The following is a 17,090-nucleotide window of genomic DNA, read 5'->3' as shown; positions in this document are numbered from 1 at the left end:
ACCTCCAAAACAGAGCCACAGCTCATGTCCACAAGTTGCTATAGTAATATGGTCGCTTGCCTTTTTGAAGTGAAAGTAGGAGAGGGGTAATTTTTTAAAAAAGAAATCTGTGCACAGTGTGATTGGCAGTAGTGGTAAGCTTGCTCAATTCATCCCTTCTCTAGACCATCAATGGAAGGTTACAGCCAAACTATAAGATCTGCATTTATTTGAACACAGGATTACTTGACTCTGGATCTCTGAATGTACAGCTTTAAACCCCTTTCCACAACAGCCAGAGGAAAGGGTGGACAGGAGCCTATTATTTCCCACAGCTTCCGATGCTGAACAAACATTGAGGACTAGAATCAACTTTATATATTTCTACTACTCTGAGGAACAGTGGGTTTCCCCAGGTATCCATACATTCTGCCTAGGTTTCATAAGCAGGACTATATTAGAGATGCTTCTGAGCACATGCAGAGTCTTTCCCTTATTTGAGCCAGTACAACCTACCCTTTCCCTATGTATGCATACATACATACATATGGATAAATGCATTATTGCCACCCACAAGTCTGAATCTCCTTTTAGAAATTAAACGCTACCCCAAGTTCCCTACTCAGAGCACAATAGATGACACAGACAGGGGTGGGAAGTGTGTAGAAGAGAAAGACCTACAAACCACTTGCTGGGAGAAGAGCAGAGGGTGGAGGAGAGACTGGGGGAAGAGATTAGAAGGATTAGCAATAGAGCAGCAGATACAGAGTTTAGTTGCTAATAGGGATAATTCTGGCAGTTAAAAAACACAAGGATAAAATAGAATGCTTGTCCTGGTTCTATACTGCAACCCAGTTCTGATCATTTGGTATAAATTCTTAGTTCTCATGGCAACCACATTATAAATACTACTGTTATTTCCTGCACTAGTTGAACTATGTAGAGTTTCCCCTAGGAATACACACTTAAAAGGAGGAAAGGAGGGTTCCTGGTAGAAAATTGTTTGGAGAGTGCTTGAAGTAACAAAATAGGAAGTAGAAAACGAATTCTGTGAGTGATGGAAAATGGATTAAGACCTGTCAGTATAATGGCAGCACTTACTGTCTCATAGAAACAGAACAATAAAAATGCTGGTTAGTATATTATATAGAAATATAGGTTTGGGTAATTTTAAAACGGCTATTATCCATTCTGGTACTTACTCCAACAGGAACGTGTTTAAATAAATACAAGGGCAACACACAAATACTTTAGGAGAGGAACAAGTTTCTTAAGAACATTAAAAAGGAACAAACAGAAAAATAAGTTATCCTAGTACTGCTTGCTGTTAATCAGACCTACTAAGTTCTGGTCCAAGGGGTGATGCCATATATAGGCAGGTTCCTCAAGGGGACAGGAGGTGGTCAGGGCCAGTAATAGAAGCATTAGATTGCAATTCAGCAAGTGATGGAGGAGCCTAGTATCAGGGCCAAAAACGCTGCCAGAATCCCTTCCCCTAATGAGGGGCCTGCAAGAACCCCTCCCCCCCAATACCCTTAGACATGGGTAACAGAAAAGGATGGATTGGCATATTTGGAGGACTTTGATGCTTCAGGAGGAAGATAAACAGCATGCAAGCCCACTTATTGCTCTTGCGTGCCCCAGGAGATGTAGTCAGACCGAGTAGCAGCATGGTATTCGTCTATCAGCTCCTGGACAATCTTGCGGGAGTCATCAAGTTCATCAAAGTTCTCCTTGAAGATGTCTTCCTTACGAAATTGCTCGAGGAAGGCTTCACGTTTGCGCAGTTTGTCATACTGATGACAGGTACGTTCGAAGAGCTGGGCAAAAGAGGGCAATGGCTCAGAAAAGACATGGGGGGGGGGGAAAGGTATACAGAAAAGGCACGAAGTGACTTGGTGTTGGCATGAGCTTTAGAGAAAATGCCAAACCCCCCTCACTGTCACAATAAAAATACTACAGCGCACTGGATCACTCTTTGTCCAGTCCACATCTATCCATGAGACAAACACACTCTGAGAAGAGCAACTGGAATCCTGGCTTTCATTCTTATTTAAAAAGGGATGCAAGTAGTAGGATAAGATTTGTCCAACAGAAAACACTACATGCAAAGCTAGATAGCCCTAGAGCCAGACCATGAAATTATGCTGCCTGGAGAACAAGGCTTCTGTTCAAAGAAATTTGGCATAATTACTTTTATTTGACTTTTCTTTTGTATGCACAAAAAGCAGCTTATAAGGATTGACAGATGAAACAATGAAATCCTAAATAGCAAACAGAAGCATTTAAAAGCAGAGTAAAAGCAAAATGAAAAGACCTAAGACAAAGTTAACACTTATTTTACCTAGCTCCATTTTGTTAGCTCTGTTTTTAAATTGTTTTAAACTATCTTGGGGGTGGGGCAGGGCGTGTTTGTCACAAGGCAGACTAAAACTATTTAGATCAATTTAAAGATTGATTGATTGATTGCATTTACATCCCGCCTTTTTTCCTCCAAGGAACCCAAGGCGGCATACATAATCCTCACAACAGCCCTGTGAGGTAGGGTTGGGCTGAGAGTCTGTGTCTCGCCCAAAGGCACCCAGTGGGTTTCCATGGCCGAGTGGGGACTAGAACTTGGATCTCCCAACTCCCAGTCCAACACCTTAGCCACTACACCACACTGCCTCTCTCAAAGATGAAGGACTGGCGTATTCCACAATCTTGGTGCCACCACTGAAAAGGCTCTGTCTTGGGTATATATGATAAGAGCCATGTTGGCTCAGACCAAGGGTCTATCAAGTCCAGGACTCTGTTCACACAGTGGCCAACCAGCTGTCGACCAGGGACCCACAAGTAGGACACAGGTGCAACAGCACCCTCCTACCCATGTTCCCCAGCAGCTGGTGTATCTAAGCTTACTGTCTCTGATAATGAAGGTAGCTCATAGTCATCAGGACTAGCAGCCTTTGATAACTTTCTCCTCCAGGAATTTATCCAACCCCCTTTTATAGTCATCCAAATTGGTGGCCATCCCTACATCTTGTGGTAGGTTTCTGCTTATCTAATCTCATGTAAGTAAGGGATCAAGAGCAGAGCCTCAGATGACAATGTTAACCAGTAGGCAGGCTCATGTGGGAACAGGCGGTTCTGAGGTATCCTGCCCCCAAGCCATTTAGGCCTTCAAAGCCTAAAATCATAACTTTAAATTGAGCCTTGAAACAGATAGCAACCAATGCAGATGCTGTAAGATAGGAGTGTTATGCGTCAATCTTTGGGTTCCAGATAGCAATCTGGTTACCATATTTTGGATCAATTGACATTTCAAGGCTGTCTTTTAACGGGATCTCCACATTCTCCCAAAGAGGTTGCAGCTGGCAAACAAAGCAAAGCTGATAAGACACTCACTACTGCTATCACCTGACTATCCAAGAAAAGTGTTCGGTCAAGGAGCACCTTCACCACCTGAAATAACTACACTGGCCAACAATTTGCAGATGATATTGTAGAGTGATTTCTTAACTGTCAACAGAGCAGGCTCCAATATGAACTCTAGACACTATTTGGTTGGATGCATCTCATGTCTTCTACCACTTATGCTCCAGTTGTTGCCACAACTATTTCACTGCTCCTAATTCCTCAGCAAACCAAGAATCTAGATGATTCAGGAAGAGGAGGTTTGGGAGCAATTTTGTGTACAGTCCGGATTATTTCCCCATTCTAAAGTTCAACCAGGACACCAACAGGACTGACTGAAATGTCAGCAGGAAAATACCCAGAGGCTCTAGAAATCGCTATGTTCTATTAGCCTTCAGGGCTGGGCTACCCCTGTAGGTTTATTTACCTCAATTAGTTTTCAGACCATCAAACGCCTCAATAAAAATAATATATTGTCCCATCCACATCTCACAAAGACTCACCGAGGAGATGTTGGTGTGATTAGCCATCATCAGACCACTGACTCTGTGTGCTGACGGCAAGTACGGAGACTTCCTGGAAAGCGCCACTTGAATGCTGGCTGGGCCCCAAGGAATGAAGTTGGCCAGTTTCCTCTCCCTGATCCGCTGTAAACTCTTATGGACCTGAAAGGAGGCAGATGTTTGTGTGTGTTGATACAGCCATTCAAACTGGGGTCCTGAAGTTCAGTAACTTCCTCTTTAAGAAAACAGCTAGGAAGAGAGGTTCACTCAAAGACACCATGTTAAGGACTGCAGGCATTTGCAGCATTCTGCAGGCATAGAGAAATATATCTACACAGTGATTAAACTGTGTTTATTGCTACCATGAGCAAAGGTAAACCCTGATGGAGTTTTCTAGATAGATCAACCAAACCAGATTGACTTTCTGTAGCCACTGACCTGGGTGGGGTCCACCTCGCCCTGGATGATGTTAAGAATAGCAATGTAACAATGGTTTGTCTGCCGATCACGCCCCATAGATACCATGACATTCTTGGGCTGCAGAAGCCGTCGCATCACGTCAAGGACAGTGGTTTTGCGCACACTGGCCACCTGCGAGCAATAGATGATAACATGGACTACACATTCTGCAGAGGAGGTGAAGCTGTCATGCTGCAGAGATAAAGCATCACTTGTACAGCTTTGAAGGATTTGCCATTTCAGGAAAGTCTCTCCAGTGGACTGTTTTGTTGAATGGCAGCCAAAAAGCATCCCTAATTCCAATGCTATTCGGAAGGAAAGTGTTACAGCCTTTGAAGTTAGGCTAAATTACATACACACACACCCTTCATACAACATCTCTTTTCTGAGATCTGTGGAAGTGGGGTTCAAGCTTCCTTGAACCATTCTGTTTTTTTTTTCCTAAATGACAAGTAGATTAATGGAGAGAAAGGAACAGAAATACAGACTTGACAGGCTTGTTGAGGCAAATAGCCATATTTATAAGTAAAGATAAAAAAATTAAAAGACAGCTGATCTACTAAAAGAAGAGAGCACATGCACACACACAAAGTCAACCTGCCCCCCACATGCATTTGATACCCTCTTCTGAATCATCAGCCTTTGCGATCTGTCCTTCCGCATCTTGTGTTGTTGCTTGTGGAGAAGGATAAAAGGAAGGAAGACAGCTATGTTTTAGCAGTCTGCAAATGTGGCTGAAGAAGTTGCCCTTACTTTTTTTCTGCACACCTCGTGGCCTTTGACACTGTGAAGGACATTCTGACTGAATATTTGCTATGAAGTGCCATGGTTGACCACTAAACCAAAGGCCCAAAGACCCAAACTGCCCATTCTCAGACCAGCCGAGTGTACATCGAGAAGCACAAGAACTCCCAGAGCTTGTTTTAGGCAGAGAGGGGGGAAAGCACTTACAGCTTGGTCTGTGGTTAGAGGTGTGTAACCTGTGATGAGGAAGTGCAACCTGGGAGTAGGAATAAGGGAGGCAATCAGTCCAATCAAGTCATTATTCATGTAGCCCGGGTAGCGCAATGTGGTGGTGCTGGCAGACATTATAGTGGACACCTAGAAAGGAAACAAGACAAAAAATATGACAACCTCCCCAGGGGTCCAAAAAGAGGATTGTATTTCCCAGGCTCTCTCATCTCACTTCCTCCGGGGATCCTGGAAGATGTTGGCCACAAAACCTTCAAGCCTAGTCAAAGAGGAGCGCTCAGACACTATCTATTTAGTGCAAGTACTTGAAGTGTTAAGAATTCTCTACACAAAAAAATGAATGCAAACAATGTGCAGTCATCAGCCCTTCCTGTGATGTTTGATAGATAATTGGAATAGAACCAGGTTCAAGTCTTTGATCACCTACACAGCTCTCTAGAAAGTTTCAAGTATTCACTCCCCTATCCATTCCCTACCTATAAAAAAAGGCTATGGAGGGAGCAATCCTATTTTGGATTCCTATATCCAAGGTTGGAGACAGTGCTCTGACCTCCGGTCCAGGAATCCATGCTTCCCACTCCTCCCCCTTGCAGGTGGCACAGAGAGAACTGCCCTGGCTGCCTCTCCAAGATCACAAAAGCTCTCTTGGAGAGGGGGTAAAGGGGGTGTTCTTGTGGGGGGGGGAGGAGCTGGGTTTTGTTGCATCTCCAGGCCTCCCCTCTGCAGTGCCCTAGCTAGATGAGCAAAAGAGCCCATCTAACTAAAACTCATAGCAGGAGGAGTGGCAGAGGCTGTGATCGCCTCCACTGCTTCTCCCACCATGCCGCTGGAAGCTCCTAAGTCCCTAAGTTCAAAGATCTACAAACTCTGGGTACGGATGTCATAGGATTGCACCCTTAATACCCTACAGGACTGCAGCATTAAAGCAAACTGAAAAGTGCCAAAAATAATAGCACTCTACACAGCCTAACAAGCTAAAAAAAAATTTTTTTTTTGAAATATAAGACACTTCAAGACCCAGCCTGTTTTTTAATTTAAGTTTTAATTAGACACCTCTTTTCAAAAGTATTTTTCTTCAAAGTGGTGTACCATATTATAGTTTAAAAGTACATACAAAACTAAAGGCTTTGTCATCAACAGACTTTAAACAATGTCCAGCCCTGGATCTCTACCATCACCCTAACCCCTCTGCTGAGTCACAACTGCCTCTCATCAAGACATACCCCATGGATCATCCAGTATCAAACCCTCCCCTTTATCTTTTAGGGGCTTGGTGAAGCCTCTTCACAACATTCCTGCTCACTCACCAGCTGGTTGATTTGGGAAAAGGTGGGGTTTTGGATGTGCAGTCTGTCAGTGGCAATGCGATTCAGAGCTGTGTTGTCTAAAACCACCTGTTAAACAGGAATCTCGTGTTAAGAAGTATAGGGCTGTGGGGCAACCCCCAGCCCTGGAAACAGGTACGTAGAGTTCAGGCTCCATGCAATACCCCTTATCTTTCTGAGCTATACCCATCTATATCGCCACATGTTATAGATCATCAAATAGGGAAGTGGATGGAAGTTGATACAACAAGTAGCAATAAGACAATGGCTCCGTTCAGACAACATGCTAAACCATGCTGCTTAACCACAAAATGGTTAATGGAACCATTTTGTGATTAAGCAGCATAGTTTAGCGTGTTGTCTGAATGGGGCCACTGGGAAGCAAATACCCTACATCAATCCTAAACATGTTGCCATAGGACTACAAAAACTAAATAAAACCAACCTTTCCTTGGAAACAAAATAGTTCCATTATACATTTATGTGTTTAAGCATAGGGTAGTATGATCCTCAGAACTACTAGCGGGGTGGGGGGCAGTCCTAGCGGAAGGAATTAGTTGTTCTCTAACCCCTTACCACACAATCAGCATTCTGTGTCAGTCGCTTGAGTGTTAAGAGAGAATTATATGGCTGCACCACTACATCACTCATTTCATCCTGGTTGGGGAAGACTGAGTATGTCTGCACCAGCTTCTTCGGGTATCTGTTGGGAAGGAAGATGGTCACCTGCTCATTGCTTTGGCAGAAAGGAATACTGCACATCTTTTCAGGGACTCACTTCTACGCTATTTGCCCTAGCCATGACATAGGACTCAGTGGAGCGCAATTCAACCCCGTAACTTCAAGACGTTCCTTTTCCCTGCTCCAAACCTAGAACTCTGGTGTGGCAGCTGTGTCACATCAGCAGAACATAGCGAGATTTACACATTAAAAGTGTAATACCCCAAATAGCTTGAGAAGGCAATTGTGCTTGTAGATTACACTGGAAAAATATTAGGTAATGTTAAGGAGCCTAGAAGTATCCCAGGAGAAAACGGAGGGCAGAATTCCCCCAGGGCAAATTTTAAGCCTCTGGTCTTTGGTGGATGGGAACACTTGTCCACATGTTTGACAGAAGAAACCTTACTGTTCAAGCTCAGCAAGATGAGACACTACTTGCTCCCAAACTCAGTGCAATATGACGCATCCTCCTCCAAGGTCGCCAGCATGTGCAGAAGACTTGATGGAGAGGGGTCAATGGAAATCAATGGACTCTTCCCCCCCCTCACAGGCAAACTGCCATCTTGGCCCTGTGGGGAAGAAGAAGGACCGAGGGGACAGGAGCAGGCAGAAGTAACATCGGGGCCTGCTCCTGCTGGACTCTTCCCCCCCCCCCCCCACAGGGCAAACTGCCATCTTGGCCCTGTGGGGAAGAAGAAGAACCGAGGGGACAGGAGCAGGCAGAAGTAACATCGGGGCCTGCTCCTGCTGGACTCTTCCCCCCCCCCCACAGGGCAAACTGCCATCTTGGCCCTGTGGGGAAGAAGAAGAACCGAGGGGACAGGAGCAGGCAGAAGTAACATCGGGGCCTGCTCCTGCTGGACTCTTCCCCCCCCCCCCCCCAACAGGGCAAACTGCCATCTTGGCCCTGTGAGGAAGAAGAAGGACCGAGGGGACAGGAGCAGGCAGAAGTAACATCGGGGCCTGCTCCTGCTGGACTCTTCCCCCCCCCCCACAGGGCAAACTGCCATCTTGGCCCTGTGGGGAAGAAGAAGAACCGAGGGGACAGGAGCAGGCAGAAGTAACATCGGGGCCTGCTCCTGCTGGACTCTTCCCCCCCCCCCCCAACAGGGCAAACTGCCATCTTGGCCCTGTGAGGAAGAAGAAGGACCGAGGGGACAGGAGCAGGCAGAAGTAACATCGGGGCCTGCTCCTGCTGGACTCTTCCCCCCCCCCCCCACAGGGCAAACTGCCATCTTGGCCCTGTGGGGAAGAAGAAGAACCGAGGGGACAGGAGCAGGCAGAAGTAACATCGGGGCCTGCTCCTGCTGGACTCTCCCCCCCCCAGGGCAAACTGCCATCTTGGCCCTGTGGGGAAGAAGAAGGACCGAGGGGACAGGAGCAGGCAGAAGTAACATCGGGGCCTGCTCCTGCTGGACTCTCTCTCTCTCTCTCTCTCTCTCTCTCTCTCTCTCTCTCTCTCCCCTCCCTCCCTCCCTCCTTGACTCCTTTTCCTTGTGTGTCATGTCTTTATTAGATTGTAAGCCTGAGGGCAGGGACTGTCTTTTTTGCTAAGTGTAAGCCGCTCCGAGAGCCTTTTCTGGCTGAGGAGCGGGGTATAAGTATGATAAATAAATAAATAATAAATATAAATCACAAAATGGCTACATAGTAAGCTAAGTGCAAAAAGAAGGAAAACCCTGTAGGGGAGTAAAAAATAAGCCAAAGGCAAGGACAGAACCAAGGAATCTTCTACAATAATTTTATTAGTGAAAGGTTTATTAAAGTGCCAGGTGCAAAGCACCTGGTTCTGCTCTTGCCTTTGGCTTATTTTTTACTCTCTTACATAGTAAGCTAAGCCACGTTTTGTGGATTTCTGGCGTTTTGTACTAATAGTCAAGTAAATGTTTCAAATATTTGTATTGTCGCTGAATGTCTACTTCCCCCTTCTCACAATTTTTGAGAACTCTGCGAGGATATAATTCTCAAACCATTACAGAATTCATCCAAAACCAATGTGATTCTTAAACCACTAGCAGTATTCATCTAAAACAATTGTGATTTGCTTTAGCAGAGGCTGAAGAACTTTCCTTTCCTGAGGGGGCAGAACTAATTATTTCAGTCTCTTTCATGTTTCAAGTTACAACTCCAGCAACTACAGGTTTGCCCAAGCTGGTGTTTGGATGGAACAGATTTACTCTCTAGTCAGGTGTGTATCTGATACATACATCCAACCATTGGTTTTACAAAGTAATCTGACTGACGTTGTCGTCTACTTGCCCCCCAGAGTGTAAGTAGGTATGTGTGCATATATGTGTATTCGATGCAATCACTAACCTGTCATTTAATCTCTCTAGGAGGTAAGAGCCCAAACCAGAGCCAGTCCCACCTGCAATAGAATGGCACAGCACAAATCCCTGGAGGGAAGAACATAAAAAGAGAGGCGTGTGTGTGTGGCACACATTATTTACCTATATGAGGTTCAGTCAGTGCATATTACAAGAGCTGGTGGACACAAAAGCTACCTAGAAAACAATGCAGTGATTACCAGAAGCCAGCATGGATTTCTCAAGAACAAATCCTGCCAGACTAATCTGATGGCATTTTTGATCTGATAACCTCCCTTGTGGACTGTGGGAATGCGGTGGACATAATATATCTTGACTTCAGCAAAGCTATAGACAAAGTGCCCCATGACATTCAGATTAGCAAACCAGTTAAAAGTGGGCTGGATGGAACAACTATTAGGTGGATCCACACTTGGCTACAGAATTGGACTCAAAGAGTGCTCATCAATGGTACCTTCTCAAACTGTGGGGAGGTTATGAGCGGGGTATTGCAGGGTTCAGTCCTGGGCCCAGTGCTCTTCAACCTTTTTATTAATGATTTGGACAAGGAGGAACAGGGAATGCTTATCAAATTTGCAGATCACACAAAATTGGGTGGGATAGCTAATAATTCAAAGTGATCTTGGAGAAAGGGTTGAGGGATAGTTCAGGTAAAATGGTTTGGGAGACAGACTTGAATGTACAAATAGGACAACAGAGCTGGGAGGGACTTTGGAAACAAAGAGTGTTGAGAAATATGTCAGTGAGAATAAAAGAGAATTACTTTAAAATTATATGGAGGTGGTACCTAACCCCGGTTAGATTAAATAAGGTAAAATAATCAGCACTCAGCAAATTGTTGGAGAGGATGTGGGGGAAAAGGAACGTATGTACATATGTGGTGGGAATGCAAATATGTACAAAAATTGTGGAAGATGGTGTTTTTGGAGATTGAAGAAAGTGTGGGAATGAAGATAGAACAAACACCAAAGTTGCATTACTGTCACTATTTGAAGATTTAAAATGTAAAAAAGAAACTAAGGAATTGATATCGAATTTGCTGACTGCGGCACGATTGATTGTAGCTAGGAACTGGAAGATTCAAGGGGAATATTGTATTGAAGAATGGTATAAAGAAGTTTGGGATATAGCTATTAATGAAATGTTAAATTGAGAAGAGGTATAGCTAAAACAAATGATTTTGAAGGAATTTGGAAACAGTTCCTAATATTTGTATTTTCTAACGGAAGTGGGAAACCGCCAGCAGAAGAAAGTATGAGATTTTGGAATCAGGAATGAGATCCCGAGGTGGGGGGAGCACTTATATGTTAAGTTTGATTATGTTATGTAGACATATTATGTATTCAACATTTATTCAACATTTATGTAGTATGTTTTTTTCTTTAATTGTATGCTGTATGTTTAAGTATCGTAGAAAATAAAAATATTATAAAAAAACCAAAAAAAAAAAAAACCCAAAGTGATCTTGATAGGCTGGAGTGCTGGGCTGAAAACAACAGAATGAAATTTAATTCTTCCCCAGGCATTTAACAGCATTTAACAACATGAGCTAAGTTTGTTTGTTTTTAACGGACCCCAGAATAGCTGTTTTTATAAGGATACTGTTGTTTTTATGTTTTAAACTTTGTATTTGTTTTTAATGTTTACTGTTCTTAACTTTTGTAAACCGCTCAGAGCGCTTCAACGATGGGGTGGTATATAAATGCAATAAATAAATAAATAGGGATAAATGCTATTTTGGGCTGCATTAATAGAAATATAGCTTCCAAATTGTGCGAGGTACTGGTCCCTTTATTTGGCACTGGTTAGGCCTCATCTTGTGTACTGTGTCCATTTCTGGGCACCACACTTCAAGAAGGATGCAGACAAGCTGGAAGGGGTTCACAGAAGGGGAACAAGAACTGGAAACAAAGCCCTATGAGGAGAGACTGTAAGAACTGGGCATGTTTAGCATTGAGAAGAATGAGGGGGCACATGATAGCACTCTTCAAATACTTGAAAGGTTACACAGAAGAGGGCAAGAATCTCTTCCTGATCATCCCAGACTGCAGGAGACGGAATAATGGGCTCAAGTTACAGGAAGCCAGATTCCGTCTGGACATCAGGAAAAACTTCCTGACTATGACAATGGAACCCATGACCTAGAGAGGTCGTGGACTCTCCCACACTAGAGGTGTTCAAGATGCAGCTGGACAACCATGTGTCAGGTGTGCTTTAAGGTGGATTAGTGGGTTGTACTTGATGGCTTTATAGGCCCCTTCCAACTCTATTGTATGATTCTATGAACCTAGCTTCGGCTATTGGGCGGTATAAAAATGTAATAAATAAAATAAAATAAATTGTTAAAAGTGGGGATCTTCTACAAAATGCTGAAGTGTATTCCCAGCAATAACAAGACTGCTTCTGTTCATAGCTTCAGTCAGCTCATGGGGGGAAAAGACCTCTTACTTTCCCATCCTGCTAAAGCCTTCCTATTTATATAGCGCTAAAGGGCTCAGGTATGGGATTAGCTCCTGGAATCTTTTTACCCTTTCCTCCCTCCTAAAACTTGTCCTAATAGCAAGGATTGGGGAGGTTTTAAATCTCATAATGTGCGCACATCATCCAACTCATTTCCAAAATGCTGTAAACGGTTATGAGATTAGGTCTCTGGGCTTGAGGTTCCCCGCACCTGAACTCAAACCTGGGAATATTCCATGAGTATGTAGATTAGAGAAGCCCATTTCACAACTTGGATGGTTCCAAGAATGTTATTAGAAGGGATAAGTGGGGACCCACAACAAAATGTCAGTATATCCCCAATCTGTAACAGGAATACTATTGCAAGTAATCTGGAACAGAAGCCTTGCAACACTGCTTCAGGCTCACCTGGGGAGGGGGGGAATTCAGGATGTTCCCCCATATATTGAATTGTAGTCTCATGGCACACATCCAACCCAGGTTCCCCCAGTCAGTTAGGGTCTCCATCTCCCCACTCCCCCGCAAAATGGAGACCCTCAACTTTTCATGGATTATTAAAATCACCATAGATAGGTAATTGTCAAGCCGTTTTTTTATTTTTGTAAAAATCTTTTAATGCACAGTCATATATTGTGTACCTAGGGGAGTTACTTACCTCTAAACTGTCACTGCCATCAGCTTCTCTGTCTATAATGTCAAAAATATCTTCATGGATCTTTTCTCCCTGCAAAGCAAATAAGAGATACCCCGAAATGTATCTTATATTCAACTGTAAGTCTCAGAGTTTTATAATTGTCTACAAAATAGACAATGTCCAGGTTCACACAATTATTACAGCCCACCGTGACATATTTGTGGTGCATGTTGGCAACTATTTTAAATATTCAACCTCGGTGAGGGGGAGCCATGGTTTGTTGTGTCATCTGAACAAATCATGGGTTATCTGAGGGCTATTCAATAACATGACAAACCATAGCAACCCACCCATCCTGGTTGGGGTTTGATACTCAAAATGGCTGGCAGCATGCACTACAAATAAGCCAGAGTGGGCTGCAGGGTGCGCAAACCAACCCATTATTAAAGTTGCATTCTTTCGTTCAGCAAATAAAAACTACTAGACAAAATTATGTTTTGAGGGACGAAGCTGTGTTTACTCCTAACTTCTTGACTTTCTTACCTGTGAAAAGCCACTGGCCCAGTTGTTCCCAGCCCCACCACCATGCTCAGACAGGTATATGTTTTCTGGGTTGTAGAGGTTGGCATAAGGAGAGTTCAGAATGGAATGGATCACTCGTGGCTCCAGGTCCAGGAGGACAGCTCGGGGAATATAGTGTTCATCATCTGCCTGATAACAAGAAATGCAAACTCCCTAAGCAACCTGCAGAAAGGACAGCGGTTTAGAAATTCCATTGTCCCTCCCATCCATTATCTAATTGCATACCTACAACTTTAAGCATGCTACGCACTGACAATAGCAACTGTCACTAGGGAGCAAAGTAGCTGCCCCTCATCCTCTCTAGCTCTCCCCAAATCTACCCCAATTTTCTTGCACCTCCTATTTCCCCTTTTTTAAAAAAAATATTAAAGATAACCAGTGCTTTGAGAACACTCTGTATAACAGTGATGAAGCCAACATAGATTCTAGAGTGCTAGCAGGTGGCAGTTCACCAGCAACACGCTTCAAGTTTTCATTGGCTCCCTTTTCTCATCTCTGGCTGGCAGGCAGTTGGAGGCGGGCAGGGGCTTGTTTGAGCTAACCTGTGAGGGGGGCGGAGGTGAGAGAGGGTAAAGTCAGACTTGGTGAGTTTTCCTCTCCACTTTGGAATTCCATTGACAGCAGCAGTCAGGACTCCAGAATAGTTATTGAGGTCAAATTTGGAGGAGGATCAAAGAAAGGCATATAACCTTTAGAGGTGAGGGAGTGGCTGAGTGCCACTGTGAACACCTGGAAGGGTTTTAAGAAAGAAAGGGGCTAGGCTACTACAGCAGCAAAAGGAGATGGCAGCCATTTAAAGTTCTTCATTACATTTGCCAAAAGCATCTTTGATGTGCAAATGTGTGACTTGATGGGAGAGGAATTACAACTAGTTTGTTTTCAAGCATTTGTTCTCAGGTGTAATGGGAAAAACAAATATGAAATGTGAAATGAAAGGAAAATATCTGAACGTTTAGGATTCACATGAAAGTGTATATAACTACAGGAGCAGTAACTCAGTACATTTCTTTTTAAACAACGTGGTAATTCTATGCTCAAAAACCATTTGGTATAAGAGTAGAATTACTCTTACAAATGCAGTCATCTCCAGAAAGCACAGAAATTGTAACTGAAGCCTCCTGTCAAAGAGAGATGTTCTTTCTGCAGTCTCATATATCATGCTCTTTCAGCAGAGATGCACAACGTTTTTGGGGTAGCGGGCACATTTGGAATATTAAGTGTTATGGGTACTCTCACAAAATAGTTCCCATGGGGTGGGGGCTTACCCATTTATAAAATGGCTGCCATGGTAGGCACAACCAGTCACAAGACATTCATTTCCCAGAAGGCAAACTAGCGAGACTAAAAGAAATGTAACTTCCCCAAGAACTTAAATACAAGGGAGAGGTGATTGTCTGTCAGCCAGAGTGGTACAGTGGTTAGACGGACTGGGACTCAGGAGATCCGGGCTCTAGTCCCCATTCAACCACAAAGCTCGCTCGGTGACTTTAGGCCAGTCACAGACACTCAACCTAACCTACCTCACAGAACTGGGAAGATAAATTGGAGAGGAAGGTGATGTAAGCTACCTTAGGCTCCTAGCAAGAGAAAAGGAAGGATATATCTGTAATATACAGTAGCCATTTTGTGAGTGCCCACAACACACACGCAAAATTCCAAATGTGCCCACCTATTCAGAAAGATTGAAGACTCCTATTTTAGAATGAAGGGCCAATTAGAAATACTTGTAATAAAAAATACACGTACAATTTCCATGTTTTCTGATGCATGATCAAATTTGTAAGGACAATGACTGTCTAAATCTGAAGGCTTTTTGATCAAAGAATATTTATTCAATTGTTTTCAGAGAGGAGCGAGTTAAACATCTTTCTAAAAATCATTAGAGGAGAGCAATATCCAAAGGCGGATACGCATGCAATATGAGGTGATCAACTGGTGAGCAAGTACATTATGCTTTCACAATCCAGTCCTTTGCAGAATCAGAGGCAGACCATCCACAGACCCCACTGCAAGCCCTACAAGACAAAGCGAGGATTATGGTACTACCTGATAGAAAAAGACATCTTTGCGGTCAGTGCCCTCAGTAGCAAAGTCCTCCACAATACCTTCTGGGCTGATGCCATGTTCTGCACAGAGCTGTTTCCAGAATTCAAACCCAACTGCAACGGTAGAAAAGAAGAGAGCCCCTGCCTGGTTATCAGATAGAGAATGTGGTAAATGGCATAAAGAGGAAGAAACTGGGCAAGAGGCTCTGCCCTTGGGTATTTCAATATTAGAACGATACCTGTGGCATTACAAATGGTGCTCAGGCCGGTCCCTATTAGCCCACACCGCCGGCTTTATCCTTCTTCCACAGGGACTAGCAGCCCCGGAACGTCAGAACCTAGCTGCCCTTTGCCCAACCAACGAGCAAAGAGCAAGGCCCTCCTTTTCTCCGTTTCCCCCTCATTCAGAGTCTAAACCCCTCTGCTTTCCGGAGACACCCACGCAAAACAAGGCCCACGGCTGGCTCTAGCTCCAAATAAAGATGTAAAATTTCCGAAAATTTTGAACCCATGGAAAAAAACCGAGTTTTTTCCATTTTTTTCAGGGGGAAATAGAAATTTTCAGAAAAATTGAAATAATGCAATATTAGCACTTTTTAAAGATTGAAAGTCACTTTGTTACTAGGAACATAAAATGTAATTATGTCCAAGTTTGTTTGGCATAAAATTATTACATTTGGTATACTAAAAGTAGTGTATTCAAACAATTATTACAAATTTAATTTACTTTTTTACTTTATTTTTTGGTAACAAATGGAGCTACAAGCGCCTGAACTGTTAGGAACACCTGAACTGTAAGGAACCTCTTTGGTTCTGCCAGTTTATGAGGAGCAGGCAAAAAACTATTTAAAAAAACAACAGAAGAAACCACCAACATTAGTAACCAAGAAATTTTTTTATGTCTCCACTAGTCCTCCAGTGTCAAGACATAAAGGCCCCATTCCCATAAAAAGAACTGAGAAAAATGGGGGGGGGGGGAGACCAAGATTCAACGAATATGCATGAAATGTAATCAGACTCATTTCCTGACCTATAGCCGTCACTATCAGTTTCAGTCTCTGCTTCAGTGGCATGCTGCCCCCTAGAGGCAGAAACGCATCTTGCTCTTGCATTTGAGAGTTGTAGTCTCAGTTTGCAACCTAGGACTTGCTTGTCCTCGATGCACAAAACATTGTAATAATCTGATACTGTACATAGTTTTTAGAAATCATTTGGAGAAGTAAATATTTGAACACCTTGTCTGAAACATTTTATTCATCATGCTAAAATAAAACATCCCGTAATCCGTTTTTTCTTCAATTTTTCTGGAAAAACCCAAAAAAGGCTTCGGGAAAAAACAGTTTTTCCCCCCCGAATTTTTCCGTTTCCCCCCCCCGGGCCGTCACATCTCTAGCTCCAACTCCTTGGAACTCCCCTCCACCGGAGCCCCCCCCCCCAGAGGGCCTCTCTCTCCTCTGGGCCTTACTTTGGTTGCCGCACTGCCCCAGCTGCAACGTGATGATCTCTCGCGGCATGGCGGCCCGGCTCCTGCTTCTCCCAAGCTAGCCACGGGCCCTTTCCCGCCTGTAAATAAACGCCGCCGCCACCGCCGGCCCTCGGCGGCTTCTTTACCTCTTCCCGCCGCGGCCTAGACTCCGGCTTTGCCTTGGCAACGCGCACGCGCCGAAGCGTCAAGGGGCGGGGTGTCT

The 17,090-nt window shown here is 43.9% G+C and overlaps 1 protein-coding gene across 1 annotated transcript; it reads right to left on the bottom strand.

The window, feature by feature from the left end:
• Positions 1–100: 100 nt before the first annotated feature.
• TUBG1 (tubulin gamma 1) lies at positions 101–17,041 on the bottom strand. Its single transcript, XM_063132174.1, has 11 exons — positions 16,868–17,041; positions 15,404–15,516; positions 13,319–13,486; positions 12,797–12,865; positions 9,671–9,750; positions 7,211–7,337; positions 6,617–6,703; positions 5,289–5,438; positions 4,317–4,469; positions 3,879–4,040; positions 101–1,799 (listed from the first exon to the last, which is right to left on the bottom strand). The coding sequence occupies exons 1-11, from the start codon at positions 16,914–16,916 to the stop codon at positions 1,602–1,604; spliced, it is 1,356 nt and encodes a 451-aa protein (XP_062988244.1). The 5' UTR covers positions 16,917–17,041; the 3' UTR covers positions 101–1,601.
• Positions 17,042–17,090: the final 49 nt, after the last annotated feature.

This window comes from Elgaria multicarinata, chromosome 1 (genome assembly GCF_023053635.1).
Source record: "Elgaria multicarinata webbii isolate HBS135686 ecotype San Diego chromosome 1, rElgMul1.1.pri, whole genome shotgun sequence".
Classification (NCBI taxonomy): Eukaryota; Metazoa; Chordata; class Lepidosauria; order Squamata; family Anguidae; genus Elgaria; species Elgaria multicarinata.
The sequence above is the reverse complement of the archived record's forward strand: the minus strand, read 5'-3'. Positions and strand labels throughout refer to the sequence as shown.

Excerpts from the sequence above, each read along its gene's own strand:
- TUBG1 (XM_063132174.1), bottom strand. The coding sequence starts at position 16,916 with ATGCCGCGAGAGATCATCACGTTGCAGCTGGGGCAGTGCGGCAACCAA. Across the intron at positions 4,470-5,288 it reads CTCTAACCACAGACCAAGCT|GTGGCCAGTGTGCGCAAAAC; the intron begins GTAAGTGCTTTC and ends TATTGCTCGCAG. Across the intron at positions 1,800-3,878 it reads ATCACACCAACATCTCCTCG|CTCTTCGAACGTACCTGTCA; the intron begins GTGAGTCTTTGT and ends TCTTTTGCCCAG.